At 36.4% G+C, this 24,644-nt stretch overlaps 1 protein-coding gene across 12 annotated transcripts in view; it reads left to right on the plus strand.

Moving 5' to 3' along the window:
- The window catches only part of TRIM2 (tripartite motif containing 2), a 121,222-nt gene extending 99,898 nt beyond the window's left edge, over window positions 1-21,324 (plus strand). For 10 of the 12 annotated variants that reach the window (XM_036852433.1, XM_036852434.1, XM_036852438.1 and 7 more), the window contains 4 exons: window positions 5,446-5,626; window positions 6,673-6,743; window positions 11,184-11,324; window positions 16,902-21,324. In XM_036852433.1, coding sequence (XP_036708328.1) covers window positions 5,446-5,626; window positions 6,673-6,743; window positions 11,184-11,324; window positions 16,902-17,054 — 546 coding nt within the window. In that variant the 3' untranslated portion in view covers window positions 17,055-21,324. The remainder of the gene's footprint in view (window positions 1-5,445; window positions 5,627-6,672; window positions 6,744-11,183; window positions 11,325-16,901) is intronic. The other 2 variants (XM_036852436.1, XM_036852441.1) reach the window with 2 other exon arrangements.
- The last annotated feature ends 3,320 nt before the right edge of the window (window positions 21,325-24,644 follow it).

Below are 24,644 nucleotides of genomic sequence, written 5' to 3' on the forward strand. Positions count from 1 at the left end.
TCCACAGGATTGCTTTGGCAATTCTGGGTCTTTTATGGTTCCATATAAAGTTTTGGACTATTTGTTTTAGTTCTGTGGAAAATGTCATGGATAATGTTTTTTTTTTTTTTTTTTTTTTAATACCGTCAGGTTTACCTCAATTCAATGAAAAACAACAACCTTTAGAAAAGGTTATTAAGAGGCAATTTATATTTCCCAAATTAGCCTACAAGTTGTCATTTATGAAGTTCCTTCTACTTTCTCAGTTCCTATCTATCAGTACTTTCTGTGATAGATGATATGGGAGAAACAGAATTAATAAGACATTGTCCCTACCTTTTAAAACTGTAGAAGCCTTTTGAGGAAAAAATACAAATACACAAGAGATAACAGAAAACAATTCATGTCAGCCTTTAAGCAATCATAAATTGTTTGGTACAATCTAGAACCATAGTGTTATAGTATATGATATAGGAATTGGAGGGAAAAGAAAACGGGGGCCAGCTTCATGGAAAAAATGTGAGTGAGCTACACTTGGAGGGATCCCATCATTTGCTGCACTTGCTATTACTCCCAGCATCATCCTCTGTTTCTTCATCCAGTCAGTCACTGAAGAGTAGAGAGCCCTTTGATGACAACAGAAATCTCTCTTCTAAGGTGTCATCAAAGAATATTGTCATCCAGCCCATTTTCTACATTTGTTCACAAGAAGGTTATGAAACACTTTGTCACAGGTATTTTGAAGGCCATGTTCACTATGCCTTCCACATTCCCCCGTCCAGGCTTCTCTTTCTGTTGACAACATCAGCTTTAACTCAGATCAAACCGTTGGAATCCCAGCTCTACGGTTTATTAACTGTTTGGCCTTTGGCAAATTATATGACTTCCTTGAGCCTCGATAGCCTCATATTTCAAATTTGGATTTAAAAAATCTGTCTTATAGGATTTGGGTAAGGGTTACGTGAGATTTTATTTCTGGATTGTATATGTGCCTTGTATGAAATAGGCATCGAAGAAGAGTTCTTTTCCAGTGCCTCTAATGACCCTGCCCAAAACATGACGTCTGTTTGATCAGCTGTGATTTTGGCTTCATGACCTCATACCACCTCCTGGTAGTCACTCCTTCTTTGTCCAAACTTACAGAGATGATGCTCTTCATAATCGATTCTGGAATCCAGAAGATACACGAAGTTCACTCATTAGTCTCTTATTGGAGGAATTTATATTTTCCTTTTTAAAGTCATTGGATCACCACAGTCACCTCATCATTTTTATTAAAAGAAGTTACTTATGTAATTATTCACCCTCAGGTTGGAGCCTCTGTTTTGCATGGGGCAGCATGTTTTCAATCTAGGAGAATAAAAGCTGTCATCTCTAATTCTACCGTATTGCACAAGAATCTTCAATTGTCATTGATTTGTTTTGTCCCACTAGAGATTTGATGACTCTGTATGATGGCCATATACACAGAAAGTTCTCTTGCCTTTCTGCATTTCTAACTTCCTCCCCTTCTTTTCTGTTTTCATAATTGTATTTGTGGTAAGACATACCCAAATATGACAGGTTTAACATCAATAGAATGAACACTCTTAAGCGACCTCTTGAAAATACCCTTTTAGTTTGGAGACAACTCATTTGTTCTGGTTTCATACCCTAACAAAACTATGACCTGTCTTTTCAAATTTAGAAACTAACACTAAAATAGTTATTGAAACAGTTTTATATCTACTTTATTGAAATATTTTGTATCTAATACATTAAATTGAAACAAAGGTTTTATATTTAAGAGAGAAGGGTTTCCTAAATTAAGCATTTTTCATTCAGTGGTTCAGTGTTCTAAATGTAATAGGCTTTCTTCTTGGAAGAACTGGATTCTGATAGTTGGAATACTGTTGGTAACAATTGGAATAAACACGAAAGAACACTCATGCCCCCTAGAGGATTGGGGGAATGGATATGGTGTAGTTTCATCATATTCCCTTTTTTTAATAGATACTGATCAAAACCCAAAGGGTAAAAGGATAGCAAGTGAAAACACTTTTGTAGTTTAATGGGATTTCCTCCAAGTCTGATGACTATGACCATAAACAGAGAGAGACTTATTTTCTTCTTCAGTGGAATTCAGTAAAATTAAACAGGTGCTCAGAAAGACAAACTTTTAACACAAATGTGGATTCTCTGTATTTATTCCTAGTAGTTCTAGGGATATAATTTCTTATCTGCTTTTCTTTCTTTTACTCACCAACTTCTTAGCCCTGATTTTCATTCCTCTCTGCCTCGAATTTTTTCCTTTCCATCTTCCCTCCATCTAGGAAACTTTTGTGACCCCAGAACAGATACAGAGACCCCTGGCCACCACATATTCTAAAATATCTCATCTCTTCCCTCTTCAATTTAAGGACCTATTTGTTGAGTTAAATACTTTCATTTAACTTTTCCAAAGCCAGGGTCTAAAATATCCTTGCTTATTGTTCTGTTTAAGATGGCGGACACATTGTCAGGACACATTGTCTTATTCCACTTGGTAGAATCTAGTGCAGCTAAAGGGGGAGTGATGAAAGGAAATGTAGGGAAAAGAGGTTTTGGTTCAACATTTAAGTTTCTTCTTTTAGACGTGCACTAGTTCTCATTATATAATAGAATGGCACTGGCCCCTTATTTTCTGTTTTTATGCTACATAGTTATCATCCACTTGGTATTACATGGCTGAGTCATTCTAAGTAACAAACACTGTTCATAATATTAGGTAGTGATAATATTCTTGTTAATACTCAAGAGTTTCCTCTCTTCCTTTTGATCTCTACTGACATATCTACCATCTGACATGAAAGAAAGTATATAATATTTTTTGCAAGCTATTATGTTATAGTCTCTGATCTTTGGGCTAGATCGCAAAATCAGAATTAAATTAACCAACAGATTCCCTTGCAAGAATGCCAGTGTTTCCCTCCTAAGTAAATGTACCTCTTTATTCTAAAGAGATCAAATCTGAATCTCAGTCATTTATAAACTTACAAGATCCTACAAAGTCTGAACCTCCACTGTGAAAAGGTCCCCATCCCTCTCCCCATACTCTCTCTGCACGTATCTTCATGTGTTTGGGGGAAAGAAGATAATCCTGCCAGTCAAGTATAATGTCAGCTGGATAGGGTGGGAGAGAAGGAGATCGTGCTTGACAGTCTCCTTTATCCTTCAGAATCTGCACGACCCAGGAGGTAAATAGCATAGCTGCCAGTCTATAGATGAGGAAACTGAGGTTCAAACTGGTGAAAGAAAGGATGAATCTTGCTCTGAAATTTTGATCCTGGTCGACTGGACTAACTGTGGTGTCATAAAAGTAATTAGGAAATCAGGAGGTGCTAGTTTGGAGTTTCTTTTTTATCTTTTTTTTGGTTTTTTGGTTTGACATTGGTTGAGTTTGAGGTGATAACCTGTAAAATAGGCCATGACTAAAGATATGGATTTGAGAATCTTACACATGGAAGTGAAAGTTGATGCCATAGCATAAATGAGATTTTAGAAGTGTGTAGAGTTGCACTGTCCAATATGGTAGCCACAAGCCACATGTGGATACTGAGTTCTTGAAAGGGGGCTGGTCTGAATTGAGATGTGCCATGAGTGTAAAATACACACTGGATTTCAAAGACTTAGTCCCCCCAAAAGAATGTAAAATAGCTCATTAATAATTTTTATATTGACTACATATTGAAATGGTACCTTTTGGTTATATTGGGTTAAATAAATATATAACTAAAATGAATTTTCCCTGTTTCTTTTTCTTTTTTTGATGTGGCTACTAGCAAACTTTAAGTTACATATGTAGCTTATATTACATTCCTATCAGACAGCATTAACAGAGAGAGGGAAAATAAGGGGACTAAAACAGAACCTTTGAGAATGTAATTTTTTTAGGGTTTAAATTTTTAAGTTAAAAAGTAACAATGCAAATAGATTTTTCAAATAGGCCTACAGAGAAGTATAAAATAAGAGTTTTTCCTATCATCACTAATATCACTTTGGGAGATATAAACACTATTTGGTTTCTTACTTTCTCTTCCAGGAATATGTATACATACAAACACATCTTTAATACAGATGGGCTCAGACTACTTCTGTACCTTGCTTTGTTCAGTAACATATCTGAAGGTCCTTCATAAAAGCACAGAGAGATCTGCTTCGCCCTGACCTTTTCCATCCTGGTGCCGGGGAGGACTGCGGTTCTTGCCGTCCCTGCCACCTCCCAGTCCCTCTTGCCCACCGCTCCCTCGCCTTGGGTGCTCCTTCTCCTTCCTTGACCTGTCTCATCAGGTCGTTGTTTCACATGGCTTCTGAGATAGCCTACTGAATTCTCCCAAATCTACCAAATTGAACATTTGACACCAGTCACTTTAAAAACGTCACGGTAGACAGTGCAACTGAGATGTTGTTGAGGGTAGGCGCTGTGTCTAACTCATCTTTGTCTACCAGGTGCCATGTAGTGGGTGCTCTATCAGTGTTTGTAGAATTAGTGAATAAATGGGTGAATGAGTAAAGTACTACTTTATAAATACTCTAGAAAATGGAGGTAGAAAAGTAAAGGTATAAGACATGTATCTTGCAACAAACAGACATTTATATACATACTATAGTCTAGTCAGAAAAATGAGTAAGATTTTAAATGCATATGGTATATGTTTAATAGAAATCTAATGCTTTTCTGTCATTTTAAAATACTGTGAAAACTGGAACCAATCATCATTATTACCCTGTAACAATGCTAGACTTTGGAAGTTAATATATTGAACAAATATTTGTTGAGTACCTGTTAGGCACCAAGAAGTGTGCTAGGCTCTGAGTACACAGTGCTGGATAAAACAGACATGATTCCCACCCGTGCGGAACTTAATTGTAGTAAAGTTCAATGGCAGATGCCTCGCAATTTCGATATTAATTACGCCATATAATAATGACAGTGACTCCTTCCCTTTAATGACTGCTTAACATGTGCTATGCTCTACACTAAACACTTTACCTACTTTATTTTACTTAATACATATTCCAGAAATATCAATGGAAGTGACTGAAGTCATTTTTTGACATTTTTAATATATAAGGAATCTGAATCTTAAGGAAATTAAATCCATTTGTGCTATATCAGGTGTGTCTGAAGCAAGTGACAGGTGTGGGACGTCTTCCTACTCCTCACCCGGTGATCTCTTGCTATACCACACTGCCTCTTTACAAGGGAACTGTGGCCCTAGTTAAGGAGATTCTAGAACATTTTTGGTAGTGATTCCTTAAAAAAATGATTTCCTATAAATATCGGTAACAGATAATGGATGTGACAAAGACAGTTTTCCAAGACAGACACTCATTGTGGCACTGTGCACCTCTGTTTGAACAGTCAAGTAAATGTTTGCTGACACCAGTGTCTGTCTTCATGTTCTGTAGTGCTTTCAACTTCATTTCTGCACTTGTTTCTAACAGACAAAAATCGGATCAGGAAAGTTGATGGGGCCCAAAGGAGTTTCTGTGGACCGCAATGGGCACATCATCGTGGTGGATAACAAGGCGTGCTGCGTGTTTATCTTCCAGCCAAACGGGAAAATAGTCACCAGGTTTGGTAGCCGAGGAAATGGGGACAGGCAGTTTGCAGGTACACTCGATGGTAATATGTAAACCCCCTTTTTTATGCCTCTTCTGCTCACATTTGCATGATGTTGGAGCATGTTGAAGACGCCTCATCCCCAGAGTTTTTGCTGGCTTTGGGAAAGATACTGGGGATGGAAACTAAGCGAAAGCATGGTTAGATGCTGCTCAATGACTCCGCCCACAGTAAGTTCAACTGCAGCCCATGTGTGGCTTTTATTGGTGGCAGTTTACAACCCAGAAGTCTAACTTTCGAATATTAACATTAAATAAAATATAAGCTTTAATCAAATATTTTTTAAATAAAAATGTTTGAGGAACCATGGAGAACCTCCTGGTTCCACCTAGCTTTATTTAAAGAGCTTCTGAATGAGAGTACTTTTCACCTGTCTAGGTGATTATAAGAGAGCAGGAGTTTAGAATATTTGCTAAGCACAGGAAGGGCGGTCTCTTTTCCTTCTTTTTCTGGTGTGCCACTTTGCAATCACTTCCTTTTTTACATCTGCAAGAAGAGACTGAAAACAGTTGATTAATTTTCTTTTGGAAAGGATGCTTTTGGCAATTCACGTTAATTTGCATAACCTTTCTTTTATGCTTTGTCTCCAGTTCTGCCAGGTTCTGAATGTCACCCAAAATTATAAAGTGTGGGTTTCTGCTCTACTTGAAAAAAATGTTACATATTGGTGCTAAGAGTTACCATGTCTCTCCTCAGTGAGAGCTGAGGGTCCTATGTGACTATCAGGGAAGCTGGCAGATGTGACTTTCAGATGGTGGTGCGGAGAATGAATCCTGTTGCTTATTGTTCATTCCACTTCATGAGGGCTGCTGGAACTCTTAGCTTGATCTGGAAGAAGGCAGAGTAGACAGTCACAGGTGTAGAATGCTATCGAATTCATGTTATCTGGAGCCAGAGGTCAGGCTGAATGACCTTTCAAGGACTGAGTTTACGATTCTTTGTTCTTTCTTAAATAACTAAGTTAATATATGAAGTTTCGTAACTACTGTGTTGTTGTAATCATTTTAGTTGTTATGGTCATCACATATTTTTTCCTATCTTTATTTCAGGTCCCCATTTCGCAGCTGTAAATAGCAATAATGAGATTATTGTTACAGATTTCCATAATCATTCTGTCAAGGTACCATAAACACATCAATTGTTGTTAACTTTTAACTGCTTTTATTGAGGACTCAGTCTGGGAGAAAACATAACACTCATATATACACACAGAACCTAGGGGAGGTAGCCGAAAAGAGTAGATTTTTGTTTCTCCTTAAAGATGCGGGTTTTAATTTGGACATACAGACTTTGGCGAGTCAGAAAAGTGAACAAAATGTGGTGGCAATAAGTTTCTTAATTTGAAACTGGTGTAAATGGAGATAACTTGAAAATGAAATTCAAAAAAGCAATTGCTTGAACTTAGAGAGGCAGAACTTTCTGAAGCTTAACGTTTCGTGGCTATTCAGTAAATTAAAATGGATCACTTTTTTCAATTTTCTGCATTATAAGACCTTTCAAACAAAATTAGATATCAGGACTCTGCTACAGCAACAGATGTGGGGAGGGAAATAGCCCTGGCATGCATTCATGTAGTGTATTTCATACATCTTAGAATCCTTTCACACGCTTGGTGTTCCTGAGAAAACAACTCTCACCCCCTCTCCCAAATAGAGTAGTACATCTTTCTTACTCGGTAAAGGAGAGAAGAGAGATTTGACCTTTATTATGAGCAAACCAGGAAATACTAAAGTGATTGAAAACCAATGTCTCACTGAAAAGAGAAAATGTTCAATAACATTCTAGACCAAGCTTCTCAAAGTGTGATGTGTGTTCCATTGAAGGGGAGGCCAGGTGGTCCTGAGCAGTGCACTGGAAGACATTTTTCTTTTAAGAGTTGTGTATATATTTTTAGAGTTACCTTCTGTTTACATCAAGTCATACTGGTTTGCACTTATAGAAGTGATATAAAGCTTTCCTTGTAAGGAAATTCATTTAAATTTTTTAAAGTGAGGCATTTCAAATGTGAGGGAGGATAAGAAAACAGCAGAGGTGGTAGGCCAATGACTAAAGTTTGCACTTAGAGACAACCATTGAGCAACCAAACTCTAAAAACAATTTGCCATTGTTGACAGCTAGAATAGCTAGATGGGGATAGGATTTTAACGCCGTAAGGTACTCTCTCTTCACTGCTTCGTTTCCCCAGCTCTTCCTGGAAGAAGGTACTTTTAACCTGAGTAAATGGAAAGGCCTTGAGCTTTTGAGATGGGTGTCAAGTCCCTGTGCAAAGAGGAGAGCACAGTGGGCCATGGTGACGGGGCAGGATGAGGGGAAATGGTGCCCGCTGCTGCTTACTTGTAAGGCTGCTTCCTGCTGTGTAGTCTCTCCAGAGTTGCTACCATAGTGGTGGGGCTCCATCCCCATCTCCCCCACCTGCCTCAATGCCCAGCCTTGGTAAAAGGAAGAGGACAGTGGGAAAATCTTTGGAGGAGGAGAGAAACAGAGAGCAAAGACGCAGCAGGGCCTGGGCTTGTGAGGGTCCTCCCAGGGGGCTGTAACAGTCCTGTGTGATGAGCATAACTATAAAAGGATAACTTGACTATTATTACGCTTCCTGCCCTTCACTCTCTTTATAGAGGAATCCTTCATTTAACTGTAGCGCATTCTACGAGAAGAAAATGCATATAGATCTTAACAGTGTCAAAGGCCAGCAAAGCCTGGCATAGGTGCTGCCCACCCCCACTAGAAGACAGTGACGTTAATCAGGTTGCTCTTTCCTACTAAGCACACCTGTGGCCTCCGAGCCTTCCCCGTCCCCACGCCCCAGGCAGCTCTCTGAACCAACTAGTGTTGGTAAGTGGGAGGGCTCCTGTTTACCAGCCCTGACGGGTGCTGGAGGAGGAAATAAAACATATGTGAGTGACCAGACTGCAAGGCAGGAGCAATGAATGACTTTTAAAAAATAGGTACATATAAAGTTCTATAGATATCCAGAAGAAAATACATGTCCATTGCTAAGATCGTCAGGGAAGACTTCCAAGTGGAGGTGGTATTGAGGTGAGCAGAATTTTGAAATCAGAAAAGGATTATCGTCTGACTTATAAAAACTTGCTATAAAAATTTGTTATCAAAAAGCAAAGCTATAAAAAAGATTTCAGCTCATACTTCTGCCTCTTAATATGTTTTCATCTGAATAATTTATAAATAATGGAATGACATTTTTAGATGGGAAAAATAGAAAATATGTGACATCATTATTAAGATTATGAAAACACTTTAAGTTTTCAGTAGTGTGGAGGTAATTTAATTACTTAAACTCAATTTTCCTCTTATTTAGAGGGAAAAAAAAACAGTCATTTTGTTTTTTCTCTTTTCTTTGACAGTTGTTGCCATATAGCTTTTATGGAATAGTTGGGCTTTTGTTTCCTATATAACACAGGGCAGTTAACAAGAGTTCTAGTATTCAAGTCACTTCTCTGTTGGTAAATGTAAAAACCAGACCTATAGGTCAGGGCTAATGAGTGGGCTAGTTAGTTCTTTAGCTACCTTCACTTTATACCTTTTTCTCATTGCAAAACAGTTAAGACTAAATTTGGCCTTCTCCATTATTTCAAAATGGAGCAGAAGCACGTCAGCTGTTTGAATTACGCCAAGGAAAACATACTAACTCAGAAAGATAAACACAAACAAAAAAATTATTTGTACAACTTCTTTTTTCATATTTATTTTGTATTGGAGTACAGTTGATTTACAACGTTGTGTTTTCAGGTATACAACAAACTGATTTGGTTATACATGTATGTATATATATATCTATTCTTTTTCAGATTCTTTTCCCACTTAGGTTATTACAGAATATTTAGTAGAGTTCCCTGTGCTATAGAGTAGGTCCTTGTCGATTGTCTATTTTGTTTACAGTAGTGTGTATATATTAATTCCAAACTCCTAATTTATCCCTCCCCCGTACAACTTAATAAGGGAAAGATCAGAGAATAATGAGTCGTGTCCTCGCCGGCATATAAACACTCCTTTTGGTCTTTAAAACTAGAATGTTTATGTGAAGGAGATAAAAAGAGTCAGGAAAGATTTTAAATGATATCTTAGGAAAAGCTGGCTCCTGTCTCTGTCCTTTCCAAAGAATCAAAGAGGTAGCTTACTTACTTGGCAAGTATGTAATTAATTCAGGAAGTGGTCATGACTTTTTTTTACCTTAAAGAAAGTTTAGGCTTTAGAGATGGAAGTGTCTCACTTTCCCATCATAAGAAACTAAAAGAGGGACTTCCCTGGTGGTCCAGTGGTTAAGACTCCACGCTTCTGCTGCAGGGCATGTGGGTTCGATCCCTGGTCAGGAAACTAAGATCCCGCATGCTGTGTGGTGCGGTGGAAAAAACCCCAAAAACCAAAAACCAAAAGACAAAAAAAAACAAAAAGAAATAGCATCATTTTAATCTTTTATAACCACAGAGATGGCAATAGGAGAATCTCTAAAAGGTCCTGAGATCATCTTCAGATTAGATCTGTGCTCAGATATAGTGACCTCTCTCAGGTCCATATTTTAGGAACCTTATCCTCATGGGCGCCTTGTATGTAACACTTTCTGATTCGTTAATGAGTACTTCTACACGTGTTGCATGATAATGGAAGCTTAAGATAATTCCTGACGTTTCAAAGTATCACCAGAATCATCGAGATAAAATCAGACTTACTATAGTCTTATCATTAAACACATATTAAAATTTTAATTCTCTCAAGATTAGTAATCTGAGTAATCTGCAGTTGATACATATACAGTAACACTCTATTAATAAGAATATTTAATTAACTACAACAGCCCAGTGCTTGACCATATCAGATGTTAGAGAATTTGAGAGTTCTTAAGAGTTCTGTTTAGCCCCAACTTCTGTCAGCCTCCCTCTCTCATGGGCTCTATTCATCAAAGCCTTTGGGTCGTATAAACTCTCTATTCTAACTAAAATATATTCTGAGAAAATCTATTTTAAAAAGCCCTTTACTTATTCCTCACCTGCTGCCATCACACACACATACACGCACACACGCACTCACTCACTCGATGAATTTTCCTTATTATAAATGCGTGGTCCAGCCTACCACCCTTTCTTGTTATGTTGACTTAGTAGAATGGTAGTAAATTCTGAGTATCTGGCTTAACAAAAAGCTCTTACTTTCTGATTCCACTTTGAGTGATCATCCATCCTGTTAGAAGTACAATGCCTGTTCTTGAAATTAGCTGTTAATTTAAACGCAGAAAGAATAATGTTGGAAATTACAGCTCTACTTACTCGTATTAGCTTATGTTTGTATATATTTTATAATTTATAACAGAAGTCTTTTCACATAGCAATATAACCAGATATAAGCTAGAAAAAGAAGTGGTTAACAAATGCTAAATCAGATTTAGACAGTAAATTGGGGAACCACAAGTGAATGGAGGTCTAGCTTGTAGACTTCCCCCTCTTTTTTAAGAATGTCTTAAATAACCTGCTCAGATATCTTTAAAAGCCATAATGTTTGCTTAACTATTTTAATTTAAAATAAAATAATCTTAAAATATTTCATACAGGTGTTTAATCAGGAAGGAGAATTCATGTTGAAGTTTGGCTCAAATGGAGAAGGAAATGGGCAGTTTAATGCTCCAACGGGTGTAGCAGTGGATTCAAATGGAAACATCATTGTAGCAGACTGGGGAAACAGCAGGATCCAGGTAGATTAAAATACGGATTTATTTGTTTAGAGTGATTGGTGTTTGTTGAAAGTGGAGAATCATCTGTACCCCAGACTGGAATGTTTTCCATTTGTTCATTGGTTAGGTAATTAGACTGTAAATAATCAAACTAAAGAAGGTGGAGTAGAAAAAAGTCAACATATTACCGGAGTGAAACCCTCTAAATCAGGGATTCTTAGCGTGTATCCCACACACCCCAAAAGCGTCTGTAGCTAGAATTTAAGCGATCCACTGAACAAAAATATTACATCATTATTTTTACTAACTTCTAACTGAAAATTATAATTTCCTTTAATTATGAATATAGGCAATAATCACAGTACTTATAGTAATACCTATAACTTTGTCACCAAGAGAAATTACAGAAATTTTCGTATTACAATTGTAGACATCTCAAATTATCATTTATACTGATCACTACTTAAAAATTACAGTCATCATTAGACCTATCGTTGTTCCTTGTTATTTAATGTGTTAATTTAAAAAGCACACATATTACTATATCACAGTTCTGTAGCACTTTGATAACTCTATTTTAATATAATTGTTTTCCTTTATAATCCCATGTATTTTGTCTTATGCATTTAAAAACATTATTTTGCTAAATAACCCATGAGTCAAAGAGGAGGTCTCAAGGAAAATTTAAAAATATATTGGACTGAATGAAAATGCAAATATTGCATATCAGAGTTTGTGGAATGCAGCTAAAACATTGCCAAGAGGGAATTCTTTTCCCCCAGCTCTATTGAGATGTAATTGACATAGAACATTGTATAAGTTTAAGGTATACAGCATGTTGATTTGATACACTTATATATTTCAAAATCACATCACATAATTACCATTTCTTTTTTTGTGGTAAGAACACTTAGATGTACTCTCTTAGCAACTTTCCAGTACATAACACAGTATTATCACTGTAATCAGCACCCTGCGCATTAGATCCCCAGGACGTATTCATCTTCTAACTGGAAGTTTGTGCACTTTGACCAATTTCTCCCCTATCCCTACCCTCTGGTAACCACCATTCTACCTGCAAGGGAAACTAATAACACTAAATGCTTACATTAGAAAAGAGAATATGTCTCTAATCAAGAACCCAAGCTCCCACCTCAAGAAGCTAGAAGAAGAAGAGCAAAAACTGAAAGCAAGCTGAAGGAAGGAAATAGTGAAGGTAGTATCAGAAATCATTTACATTCAAGAGGAAATCAATGAAACAGTTATTCTTTGAAAAGATCAGTAAAGCTAACAAACCTCTAGCAAGACCGACAAAGAAAAAAAGACAGAAAATGCTAGTATCACTACAGACCCTGCAGACATCAAAAAAATAGTAAGGAATTCTGTGAACACCTCTACACACATCAATTGGGCAACTTAGATGAAATGGACCAATTTCTCAAAAAGTACAAACTCCTCAACTCACCCACTATAAAGTAAATAATTTGAATAGCTCTACAGCTATTAAGGAAATTTAGTTCATAATTTAAAAACTCCCCCAAAGGAAATCTCCAGACTCAGAAAGTTTCACTGGAGAATTCTACCAAATATTTAAAGAAGAGTTAGCACCAGTTCAGTTTCTTCTAGAAAATAGAAGACAGGGGAACACTTTACAATTCACTTTCCAACTCAGCTTCTGATACCATGATACCAAAATCAGACTAAGACAGTACAAAAAAGAAACGTACAGACCATATTCCTCATGAATATAGATGAGGAATATTTTAACATTCCTTAAAATGTTAGGAAATAGAATTCAACAATATGTGAAAATCTTTCCACGGCCAAGTGGGGTTTTTTCCAAGAACGCAAGGCTGATTCAGTATTTAAAAATCAATGTAATAAAGGAAGAATTTTTTAAAAAATCAATGTAATCCACCCCGTTAAAAGGCCAAGGAATAAAAATAATATGATCATATCAATTTATGCAGAAAAACCCATTTGATAAGATTCAATACCTATTCGTGATTTAAAAATCTCAGAAAACTAGGAATATACAGGAACTTTCTCAATTTGATAAAGAATGTCTATGAAAACCTACTGCTAACACCATACTTAATGGTGAAAGAATGAAAACTTTTCCTCTAAGATCAGGAGCAAGGCAAGGATGTTTGCTCTCACCATTCTTAATCAACATTAGTGCTGGAAGTTCCAACCAATACAATAAGGAAAGAAAGGGAAATAATAAGATTACAAATTAGAAAGAAAGAAAGAAACTCTCCCTATTTGGAGAGAACATGACTGTTTACATAAAAAAATATCAAGGAATCTACAAAACAGTTCTTAGAACTAATAAGAGAGTTCAGCAGGGTCATAGGATACAAGATCAGCATACAAAACTCAATTGTATTTCTATATAGTAGCAACGAACACATGGAAACCAAAATTTTAAATACAATACCACTTAAAATTGCTGAAAACCTGGAAATATCTAGATATAATAACAAAGCATGTCTAGTGTGTGTATCTGAAAGCTCACATGCTAATGAAAAAAAGAAAAGAAGATCTCAATAAGTGGAGAGACATACTGTGTTCATGGATTGCAAGACTCAAGAAAAAAGTCTGCTCTCCCCAAATTGACATACAGGTTTAACGCAAAATCCCAGCAGGAATTCTTGTAGATATAGACAAGATTATTTTAAAATGTATGTGGAAAAGTAAAGGGACTAGAATAGCTAAAACAATTTTGAAAAAGGAGAGAAGAATCCCTCTACCTGAGTTCATGACTTGTTATATAGCTATTCTATAGCTGCAGTAATCAAGACTGGGTGGTATTAATGGAGGGATAGGCACATAGGTCAAGGGAACAGCATAGAGAATCCAGAAATAGACCCACATGTGTGCAGCCAACTGACTTTTTGACAAAGGTACAAAAGCAATTTAATGGAGGAATGGTAACCTTTTCAACAAAAGGTGCTAGAACAATTAAGATCTCCATAAAGGAAAGAAAATGAACCTCATCTTATGTAAAAGTTAACTCAAAAAAGATTATAGATTTAAATGAAAAGTGTAAAACTATAAAACTTTTAGAAGATTCTAAGAGAAAATCTTTGGGACATATGGCTTGCTAAAGAATATTTAGACATAATACTGAGAGTATGATCCATAAAAAAACAAAATCAATAAACTGGACTTTATCAAAATTAAAAACTTTTGTTCAATGAAAGACTCTGTTAAGAGGATAAAAAGATAAGCAACAAACTGGTAGAAAATATTTATAAACCACACTATCTGACAGAGGACTTATTCCTGGAATATATAATGATTTTCAGAATTCGACATAAAAGAACCAAACAGTCCAATTAGAAAATGGGGAAAAGACATGAAGAGAAGTTTCACTGAAGAGGTTATAAACATGAAAAGATGTTCTATATCACTAGACATTAGGGAAGTTCAGATTAAGACCATGATGACATATTACTACACACTTATTAGAATAGCTAAAATTAAAAATATTGATAATACCAAATGCTGGTGAGCATGCAGAAAAACTAGATTTCTCATACATTGCTAGTGTGAATGTAAAATGACAGTCAGCCTTGAAAATAGTTTGCCAGGTTCTTAAAAAATTAAGCATACACTTACCACATAACTCAGTAATTGCACTCCTGGGTATTTATCCCAGAGAAATGAGAACTTATGTCCACAGAAAAACCTCTACATTGTTGTTCATAGAAACTTTATTTGTTATAGCCAAAACCTGAAAATAACCAAGATGTCTTTCAGTAGGTTAATGGCTAAACAAACTGGTATATCCACACTATGGAATAATACTCAGCAGTAAAAAGGAACAGAGTGATGATACCCTCAACAACTTAGATGCATGTCAAGGGCATCATGTTGAGTGAAAAAAAGCCACTTTGAAAAGATCACATGCTGTATGATTCCATTTAGGTAACATTCTAAAAATGACAAAATTATAGAGAAGGAAAACAGATAGTGGTTGGCAAGAGTTAGAGATGGTGGGAGAAGGGGAGTGGGTGTGACTATAAAGAGGCAGCATGAGGCAGATCTTTGTGATGATGGAATAGTTCTGTATGTTGGTTGCAGTGGCTACATTAATCTATACTTGTGATAAAATGTACAACTATACACACACATTCCAATGTCAGTTTGCTGGGTTTAATATTGTACTACAGGTATAGAAGATGTAACCATTGGGAGGAACTGGATGAAGGGTACGCAGAATCTCTCTGTACTATATCTTTGCAACTTTCTTATGAATCTATAACTATTTCAAAATAAAAAGTGAACCAAAAAAGAGAGTAACAATAATTAATTCAAATATGTTTCCATGCTTTAGGAATAATGGTATCTTGAATGGCATTTGGCATTTTGATTGGATATAAATAATAATAAAACTGGTTACATTCTGGAAAAAACCCATTAAAACACTATTTTGAGATGGGCTCTATAGTCTTTGTCAGACTACCAGAGGGGACCGTGACACAAAATTTTGATTTTCCTCTAAATTAAGAGCAAAGCTTTTCAGTCCTCACTGAAGAAACACTTTTCTTTTCTCCCATGTCTCTTGTGTAGTCACCTGCATGTATCTAAACATGCATTTACAGACGGGGCAATTCATCCTCGCCTGTGTGGGTCTGTGCAGTGCACCTGGGACCACAGGGTGCTCTGGGTAAATCTAGGAGCATTCTGATGTTACTGTGAGGACAGCAGCTGAGCAGTTGAATCTGATATAGGTATCCACTTCTCAGGAAAAGGGTTGAGACTTTAAATGTAATACTGTATGCTTTAATTTCTCTAGTATACTTATCTTGCTTAATTATCCCAGTGGACCTCCTACATTTTAAAGAGGCGTCTATATCTGATGGGAAGCCGGAAGCAGACAGGGAACGAAGTTCACAGAGCAGTTCTGTATAGGACCACAGATGCTAAGCTGTTTATATTGTGGCCCTCATCACACCTGCCTTTTGAAACACCCTACGGGCCACCCAGAATGGTTGAAAGAAACCAGCCTGGGCCTGGGAAGGAGGAGTGTTCCTCTTATTTCCTCATAGCAGAAGCTTACAGACCAAAAAAGACCACTTTCTATCTAAATGTACATGTTGAACCATTGACTTCGTATAACTTACTCTTTTCTGAAAAGGAAAAAAGTAATTTCTATTTTCTCGTTGCACATTGTGACTCAGGACATTCTTCTGTGGTCTAGTTGCTGATTTTTCTCTCTTACGATTGGGAATAAAAGAAGGATGTGAGGCTGGAAAGGGAAAAAGTGAAAGCTTAGAGTGAGAAATAAGGATCATTTATTCTTCAGGCAGCACCCAGGGCCATTCCCCTCACATGTGACCACTGTAAGAGTATAAGTGAGATCCTATGGCCAATGGCACATTCCTTGTCAGTGACTGTGGGGCATAGAGAGTGAGGGGAGGGAGAGCAAGGTAAGTGGAGGGAGGGGTTTTCTGTGATAGTGACCTGAACAAACCTGGGGGGTTGCACACGTGTTTCTATATTAAAAACATTAACATCAAGGGTTGTCTAACCCCTATTTCATCGTACTACTGTAACTTTTCCTATTACACTCTGACTTTATATTTACAGGTTTTTGATGGAAGTGGATCATTTTTGTCCTACATTAACACATCTGCTGACCCACTCTATGGCCCCCAAGGCCTGGCCCTAACTTCAGATGGCCACGTGGTGGTTGCAGACTCTGGAAACCACTGTTTCAAGGTGTATCGGTACTTACAGTAACAGTGGGCAACTGGACACCCCCTTACAAAGATCTTACACTATAAACTGGAATGGATTTCTCGACGCAAGACCAGATTATACTAGACTGTTCATGCTAGAAGGAATCATCGGTGAACTTTCCAAGGTTATTTCTGAATGTAACGATTTCCTTAAAAACTGCATCTCTGATTTCCATAATCCACATTTAGGGTTGAAAAAAAAAGAAATCTCTTCTACTGAATCTATAAAAACTTCAGAGTTTTACACCTGTGAACTATGGCTTATAGGACAGGGATTTATGTAGTTAAACTAATTTTGCAAATCAAATAAGCATTAAAAAGCAACTAGAATATGTAAAGGTATTTGTTAATCCTGTGAGTGGTAGCTTTTGTGCAGAGCTTCCAAAAACAAAACAAAAACAAAATCTGTTATAGTTATATACTTTATTTAACCTCGGTCACAAGACCCAGGGGATCTTCTAACCTCACTTTTACAGTAGGTATTACCCTTGTGACATTTTTTTGGTTATCAGTAGCTACATATAAATTACTTTGGGAAAAACGGAAACTGTCTTGCAAAATCCTCCCAGCTGGGATTAGCAAGCGTCTTGAGTTTAGCACTTAAAAAAATCAATGCAAATTTCCCATCCTTTCTGAGTTAGAGCGAAGACCTTCTTCATGTGTTCTTTTCATCTCTGTCCTGCTCACCTTGTATCAAAAAACAAAGTTCATTTTCAGGAAATCCTGAAATTCCTAATACTTTGAAAAGCATATTACACCGGCCCCATTAACTCCAGATTAATGCACTGGAATGTAATCAAGAAAAAGTCAGTCACATTTTCTGTGCCACGTTCTCACATGTGTCTCTCCTCTTCCACTTCACGAATGCGAAAGCTTTACCTCCTGCAAAATGTCAGCACATGTAGTAGGACACCAGTATCCTAGGACAGAGAGCCATAAGCAGCCCTTTGGAGGACTGATGGTGTCAACCAAAGGCATGTGATTGATCAATGGTTTCCTTTTAGAAACAAGTGTTACCAAAGTTGTGTTATCTCAAAAGCATTACAGGTAAGGGCATGTTATGGTTATTTATCATTGTCTAATGACTAGTAGAGGCATTAAAGGACTATATATATACATGATTAGGGTAGGGTAGAATGTATCATATATAGATATATATAGCTGAATCTTCGGTGTATTGAAATAGGCAGCACTCTGAAAGACAGAAGCATCTTCAGCACATTCCTTACTGCACAGTTTAAAGCCGTCCTAGTAGAGCAAGCCCTAAAGCAGATTTAATTTTTGCCATTTTCCAGGAATGCTTGTTATCGGCTGACTTTTAAGTCAGAAAATGGCCTTCTGTGCTTTCAAAAACAAAACAAAAAACAGGTCAAAAGAAAAAAAGCTTGAACTTGAGTTACATTTAACTTTAAGTATAAATGCATTTTGAAAAATGTTGAGAATAATTTAGTCAATCTAATACTGTAAAATAAGATGTGGTCTATTTCCACTGTTTAATTTTCTACTCAGTTCTACCAAACAGGATGTCACGTTTGGCATTTTCAATAATGACTTTGGGACCTTTTTCACTGAAAGCACCTTAGAACTGTACTATAACATTTCCCACATGTATAACTATATGAATGTGATGTTTCTTGCTTATTAATTTATAATTCAGCCATTCTCTTATACAGGACTTCTTTAAATTTAGAAGGGAAATCTTCCAATTATCTATCAAATTTATTATGCCCAAATCAACCTCTGAAAAAAATTTTTTTCAGGAAGATTTACATTTAGGTTTAGTATTTTTTTAGTTAGGTAGAATTTTCAAAATAATTGAGACTGTCCGTGATAAAGTTATATAAATCAATAACATTTTTAGAATGTTAAACTAAGACACTGTTTCCTAACGTCAGTGAAATAAGTCTTTGAATTTAAACATTCATATTTAATGAGCGCTTACTGGGTGCCAGAGGCTATTCTAGGCACTGGGGATAAAGTAATGGATAAAACAGACAAAAATCCCTGCCCCCTTGGAGCTTACACTCTAGTGAGGGAATTTCATTTTACCGTTTATTAACATTCTGCATAAAAGATAAGCTAGACCCTTGATAACTCCTGGAATGTTTAAAAGGAAACTTTTTAAATTGGTTAAATGAATTTCAGTTTATTTTCACAAGTAAAAATGGCTTCCTATGTAGATTCTGTCATAGGCCGTTGATCTTAAGACTAGTTTACTTAAAGAGGTTTTTTTGCACATTTAAATTATACTTGTGAATTTAGAAATTAACCAGCCATCATACCATATGAGACTGGATATCTCAATAGTAGATTGAATACAAAGCTAATTTTTTTACATGTCAATATTGGAATGAAACTGGAATGAAAGAAGAGATACTTTGATTCAGACCTGTTCCACTGTCTGTTACTAAAACACATGCTATGGGCACTCCAGGAAACACTATATTTTCCCCAAAATATGTGTAATCATATATGTTAAAGTATAGATAATATTTCAAATTTGGATACATATGTGCATTTACTGTATTAGTAAGCATATTTTAGGGGGAAAAGTGCTGCTGCTAAGATACGAATAGACAAGATTTAAATGAAACTTTGTCACATTCTTTGAAAAATGGTTTCTAGTAAACTGAGAAGGATAGTAAAATAAGTGACTTTTTTTCTGGGCTACCATTATTGTTTGATTTCTCTTTGTCAAGTGTACAGAACCTGTCATACATTCACGATAAGTAGCACTGAAAAATTACCCATTCAGATTTCCCCTGGGCACTTATGGCAAAATGTTGCCAGTTAGAATGTAAAGGTAGGTGACCATGCATTCCCTCCCCGCTTATAGATATTAGTAACTGTATCTCTGACACAGACCTCCCCTGCTGGACACAGGGAGGTGGGTGGAGAGTCACTTCACCACCTAGAAACACATGAATAAAAAGCCTTTTTGACTGTTAGCCATTTTTTAAAAAATGGTTCTTAGTATCTTGATCAAACTTTAATCTCTAGTAACTAAAGTCCCCAAGTTTCCTTCTTTTAATTTACTCTTTGACTAGATTTGAAACAAATAAATACTAACAGGTCCATGCAACTAGAACACACTTGATTCTACTACTAAATATACAGGGTATGTCCTAATGGAGTTAACTGGAAAAGCAGTACGCTAGCAAGTGTCTATGGATCCTTAACACTGAAGGGTTCACATAAATGCTTTGGTAATACCTATTGAGTTAATTGGAGAAAATAGCAAATAAGCATCAGGTAATCTGCAGATTACTTCAGATGGGAAAAATCTTTATGTACATTTGGACTCTATCTTATCCTCCCTATTCACCAGCTTCTGAAAAAGGAGGAATATTTTTAGTATAATTTAAAAATAAGACATTTCCAGGTAGGATAAAATTGAAGTTATTTGCTGCAAACATTGTCTAATTTTGCTTAAAATCAAAAGTCGTAATACTGTTGCATTCTGTAAATGTTGCAGGGTTTTAAACTTTACAATTATTTTAATATTTTTGATAACTAGGAATCTAGCATTGCCATAAAGGAAACGAAGTGCCCATCAAAAATTTGGTATAAATAAATAATTTTTTTGTTTTGTTTTAAATGACCGTAAGCTACAGATCATGATGTTAATCTTAAACTTTCTGAAGATGAATTGTGTGGCAGTGATTGTGTGGTCTGTTTGTGGAGAATGTATGAAAGCTATTAATATTCTAAAACAGGTGAATAAATTGGCTATGTTGTTCCAATGAATGTACAGCACTTCCAGTAACTTTTGAAAGCAACACAGCCTTAAACTCAATGTTTTTGCTTTATGACATGGGAATGTTCTGTCATGAACAGAGTGTATTCTTAGAATTCTTTATATCATTCTTAATTCTATAGCCTTTCAATCCTATGTATGAGTATGAGGGGTTTTCACTTGCTTTTTTTTTCTTTTTAAATTTTGTACATTCCACCTTTATAGGTCTGTTTCATATGTTTTGTGCATAGAACACTAAGTCTTGCGCTCTCTGACATTGATACTGATATATTCTCATCATTTGTTCTTTTATGAATCAAAATGCTGACTGCCTATTTGAAGAAAAGAATGAACGCTGTGCATCAAAGTGTTTGTATGTTCATAGCTACCTACGTACCGCAGTATTTTGGATGCTTTAGTCTACAATAAATCTTTAAATTAATTCTGTCTTGAAACATAGGAGAAACAAGATTCATGTGTATATCTTTACCATGCACAAAATCTCAAATCATCATAATAAAGTTTGTTTTCTCCATTTCCAGGGTGAATGTTTATTTATTTAAACATTTAAGCTATTTATTGTTCTCTTTCTTAGTGAAGGAATAAATGAAGGTATGTTCTAGAACATGTGGAAGATATCAATACCTCAACCAAACTGTTTATACTAGGGAGAAAAAGTTTAGTTAATGTGATTGTTTTCGTAATTTCTCTTTCTGATAATTTGTTGTTGATATACAGAAATGCAACAGATTTCTATATATTAATTTTGTTCTCTGCAAATTTACTGAATTAATTTATTAGTTCTAATATTAATTAGTTCTAATAGATTTTGGTGGCATCTTGAGGATTTTCTATGTATAGTATCATGTCATCTGCAAACAGTGACAGTTTTTTTTTTTTTTTAATTTATTTATTTTTGGCTGTGTTGGGTCTTCATTTCTGTGCGAGGGCTTTCTCCAGTTGCGGCAAGCGGGGGCCACTCTTCATCGCGGTGCGCGGGCCTCTCACTATCGCGGCCTCTCCTGTTGCGGAGCACAGGCTCCAGACGCGCAGGCTCAGTAGTTGTGGCTCACAGGCCCAGTTGCTCCTTGGCATGTGGGATCCTCCCAGACCAGGGCTCGAACCCGTGTCCCCTGCACTGGCAGGCAGATTCTCAACCACTGCGCCACCAGGGAAGCCCAACAGTGACAGTTTTAATTACTTCTTTCCAATTTGGATTCCTTTTATTCCTTTTTCTCCTCTGATTACTGTGGCTAGGGCTTCCAATACTATGTTGAATAAAAGTGATCAGCGTGGGCATCCTTGTCTTGTTCCTGAGCTTAGAAGAAATGCCTTCAGCTTTTCATCGTGGAGTATGTTGAATATACTGTTAGCTGTGGGCTTACTATATATAGTCTTTAATATGTTGAGGTATATCCCCCTATACCCACTTTGTTGAGAGTTTTTATCATAAATGGACGCTGAATTTTGTCATTGAAACATCCTTGAATCCCTGGGATAAATCCCACTTGATCATGGTATATGATCCATTTAATGTACTGTTCAATTCAGTTTGAATTGAATATTTTGTTGAGGTTTTTTGCATCTATGTTCATCAGTGATACTGGCCGGTAATTTTCTTTTTTTGTGATATCTTTGTCTGCTTTTGGTATCAGGGTGCTGCTGGCCTTGTAAAATGAGTTCAGAAGTGTTCCTCCCTCTGCAATTTTTTGGAATAGTTTAAGAAGGATAGGTGTTAACTCTTCTCTAAATGTCTGGTGGAATTCTCCTGTGAACCCATCTGGTTCTGGTCTTGTAATACTATAAACTTCCCTCTTAGAACTGCTTTTGTTGCATCCCATAGATTTTGGATTGTTGTGTTTTCATTTTCATTTGTCTCTAGGTATTTTTTAATTTCTTCTTTGATTTTTTCAGTGATCCATTCATTTAGTAGCATATTGTTTAGCCTCCACCTGTTTGTGCTTTTGCAGTTTTTTTCTTGTAGTTTCTAGTCTCATAGCATTGTGGTCAGAAAAGATGCTTGATATGATTTCAATATTCTTCAATTTACAGAGGCTTGTTTTGTGGCCTAGCATGTCATCGGTCCTGGAGAATATTCCATGTGTATTTGAAAAGGAGATGTATTCTGTTGCTTTTGGATAGAATGTTCTATGTTTATTAAGTCCATCTGGTCTAATGTGTTATTTAAGGCCAGTATTTCCATATTTATTTTCTGTCTGGCCATTGATGTAAGTGGGATATTAAAAGTCCCCTACTCTTATTTACTGTCAGTTTCTCCCTAATGTCTGTATGCTTTATGTATTTAGGTGGTCCTATGTTGGGTGCATATATATTTACAATTGTTATATCTTCTTCTTGGATTGATCTCTTGATCATTATGTAATCCTTCTTTGTCTGTTGTAACAGTCTTTGTTTTAAAGTCTATTTTATCTGATACTAGTAATGCAACTCTGGCTTGCTTTTGATCTACATTTGCATGGAATACCTTTTTCCATGCCCTCACTTTCAATCTGTGTGTGTCTTTAGATCTGAAGTGAGTCTCTTGTGCGCAGCATATATACAGGTCTTGTTTTTGTATCCATTCAACCACTCTATGTCTTTTTTTTTTTTTTAATTTATTTATTTTGGTTGCACCGGGTCTTAGTTGTGGCTTGCAGCCTCCTTAGTTGTGGCACATGTGCTCCTTAGTTGCGGCTCACGGGCTCCTTAGTTGTGGCATACGAACTCTTAGTTGCGGCATGCATGTGGGATCTAGTTCCCTGACCAGGGATTGAACCCGCGTCCCCTGCATTGGAAGGTAGATTCTTACCACTGTGCCACCAGGGAAGTCCCCACTCTAGGTCTTTTGATTAGAGCATTTAGTCCATTTACACTTAAAGTAATTGTTGACATGTATGTAAATCCTTATTGCCATTTTTTTAATTGGTTTGGGGATGTTTTTGTAGTTCTTTTCTGTTCCTTTCTTCTTCTTTTGTTCTCTTACCTTAAGATTTGATGACTATACTTAGAGTTTGGATTTCTTTCTCTTTTGTGTGTGTATGTATAATAGATTTTTGGTTTGTGGTTACCATGAGGTTTATATATAGCAATCTATAAATAGATAGAGAGATGATTATCTTAAGTTGCTGCTCTCTTAATTTCAAACACATTTTAACAACTCTACACTTTTACTCTCCTCCCCTCATGATTACTGTTTTTGACATCATATTTTACATCTATTTGTTTCGTGTATCCCTTAACTGCGTAATGTGGATATAGATGATTTTACTGCTTTTGTCTTTTAACCCTACTAGCTTTGTACATGGTTGATTTACTACCTTTACTGTATGTTTGTCTTTACCAATGAGCTTTTTCCTTTCATAATCTTCATATTTCTAGTTGTGGCCTTTTTTGCTTAGAGAAGTCTCTTTAACATTTCTTATAAAGCTCGTTTGGTGGTGCTGAACTCTTTTAGCTTTTGCTTGTGGGTAAAAATTTTGATTTCTCCATCAAATCTGAATTGAGAGCCTTGGCAGTTATTCTTGGTAGTAGGTTTTTCCATTTCATCACTTTAAATATATTGTGCCACTCCCTTGTGGCCTGCAGAGTTTCTGCTGAAAAGTCAGCTGATAGCCTTATGGGAGTTCCCTTGTATGTAGCTTGTTGCTTTTAATATTCTCTCTTTATCTTTTCATTTTAATTACAAAGTGTCTTAGTGTGATCCTCTTTGGGTTGATCCTATTTGGGACTTTCTGTGCTTCCTGGACTTGGATGTCTGTTTCTTGTCCCAAGTTAGGGCATTTTTCAGCTATTATGTCTTCAAATATGTTCTCTGCCCCTTCCTCTCTTCTTCTGGGACCCCTATAATGTGAATGT

This window comes from Balaenoptera musculus, chromosome 5, assembly GCF_009873245.2.
Source record: "Balaenoptera musculus isolate JJ_BM4_2016_0621 chromosome 5, mBalMus1.pri.v3, whole genome shotgun sequence".
NCBI lineage: Eukaryota > Metazoa > Chordata > Mammalia > Artiodactyla > Balaenopteridae > Balaenoptera > Balaenoptera musculus.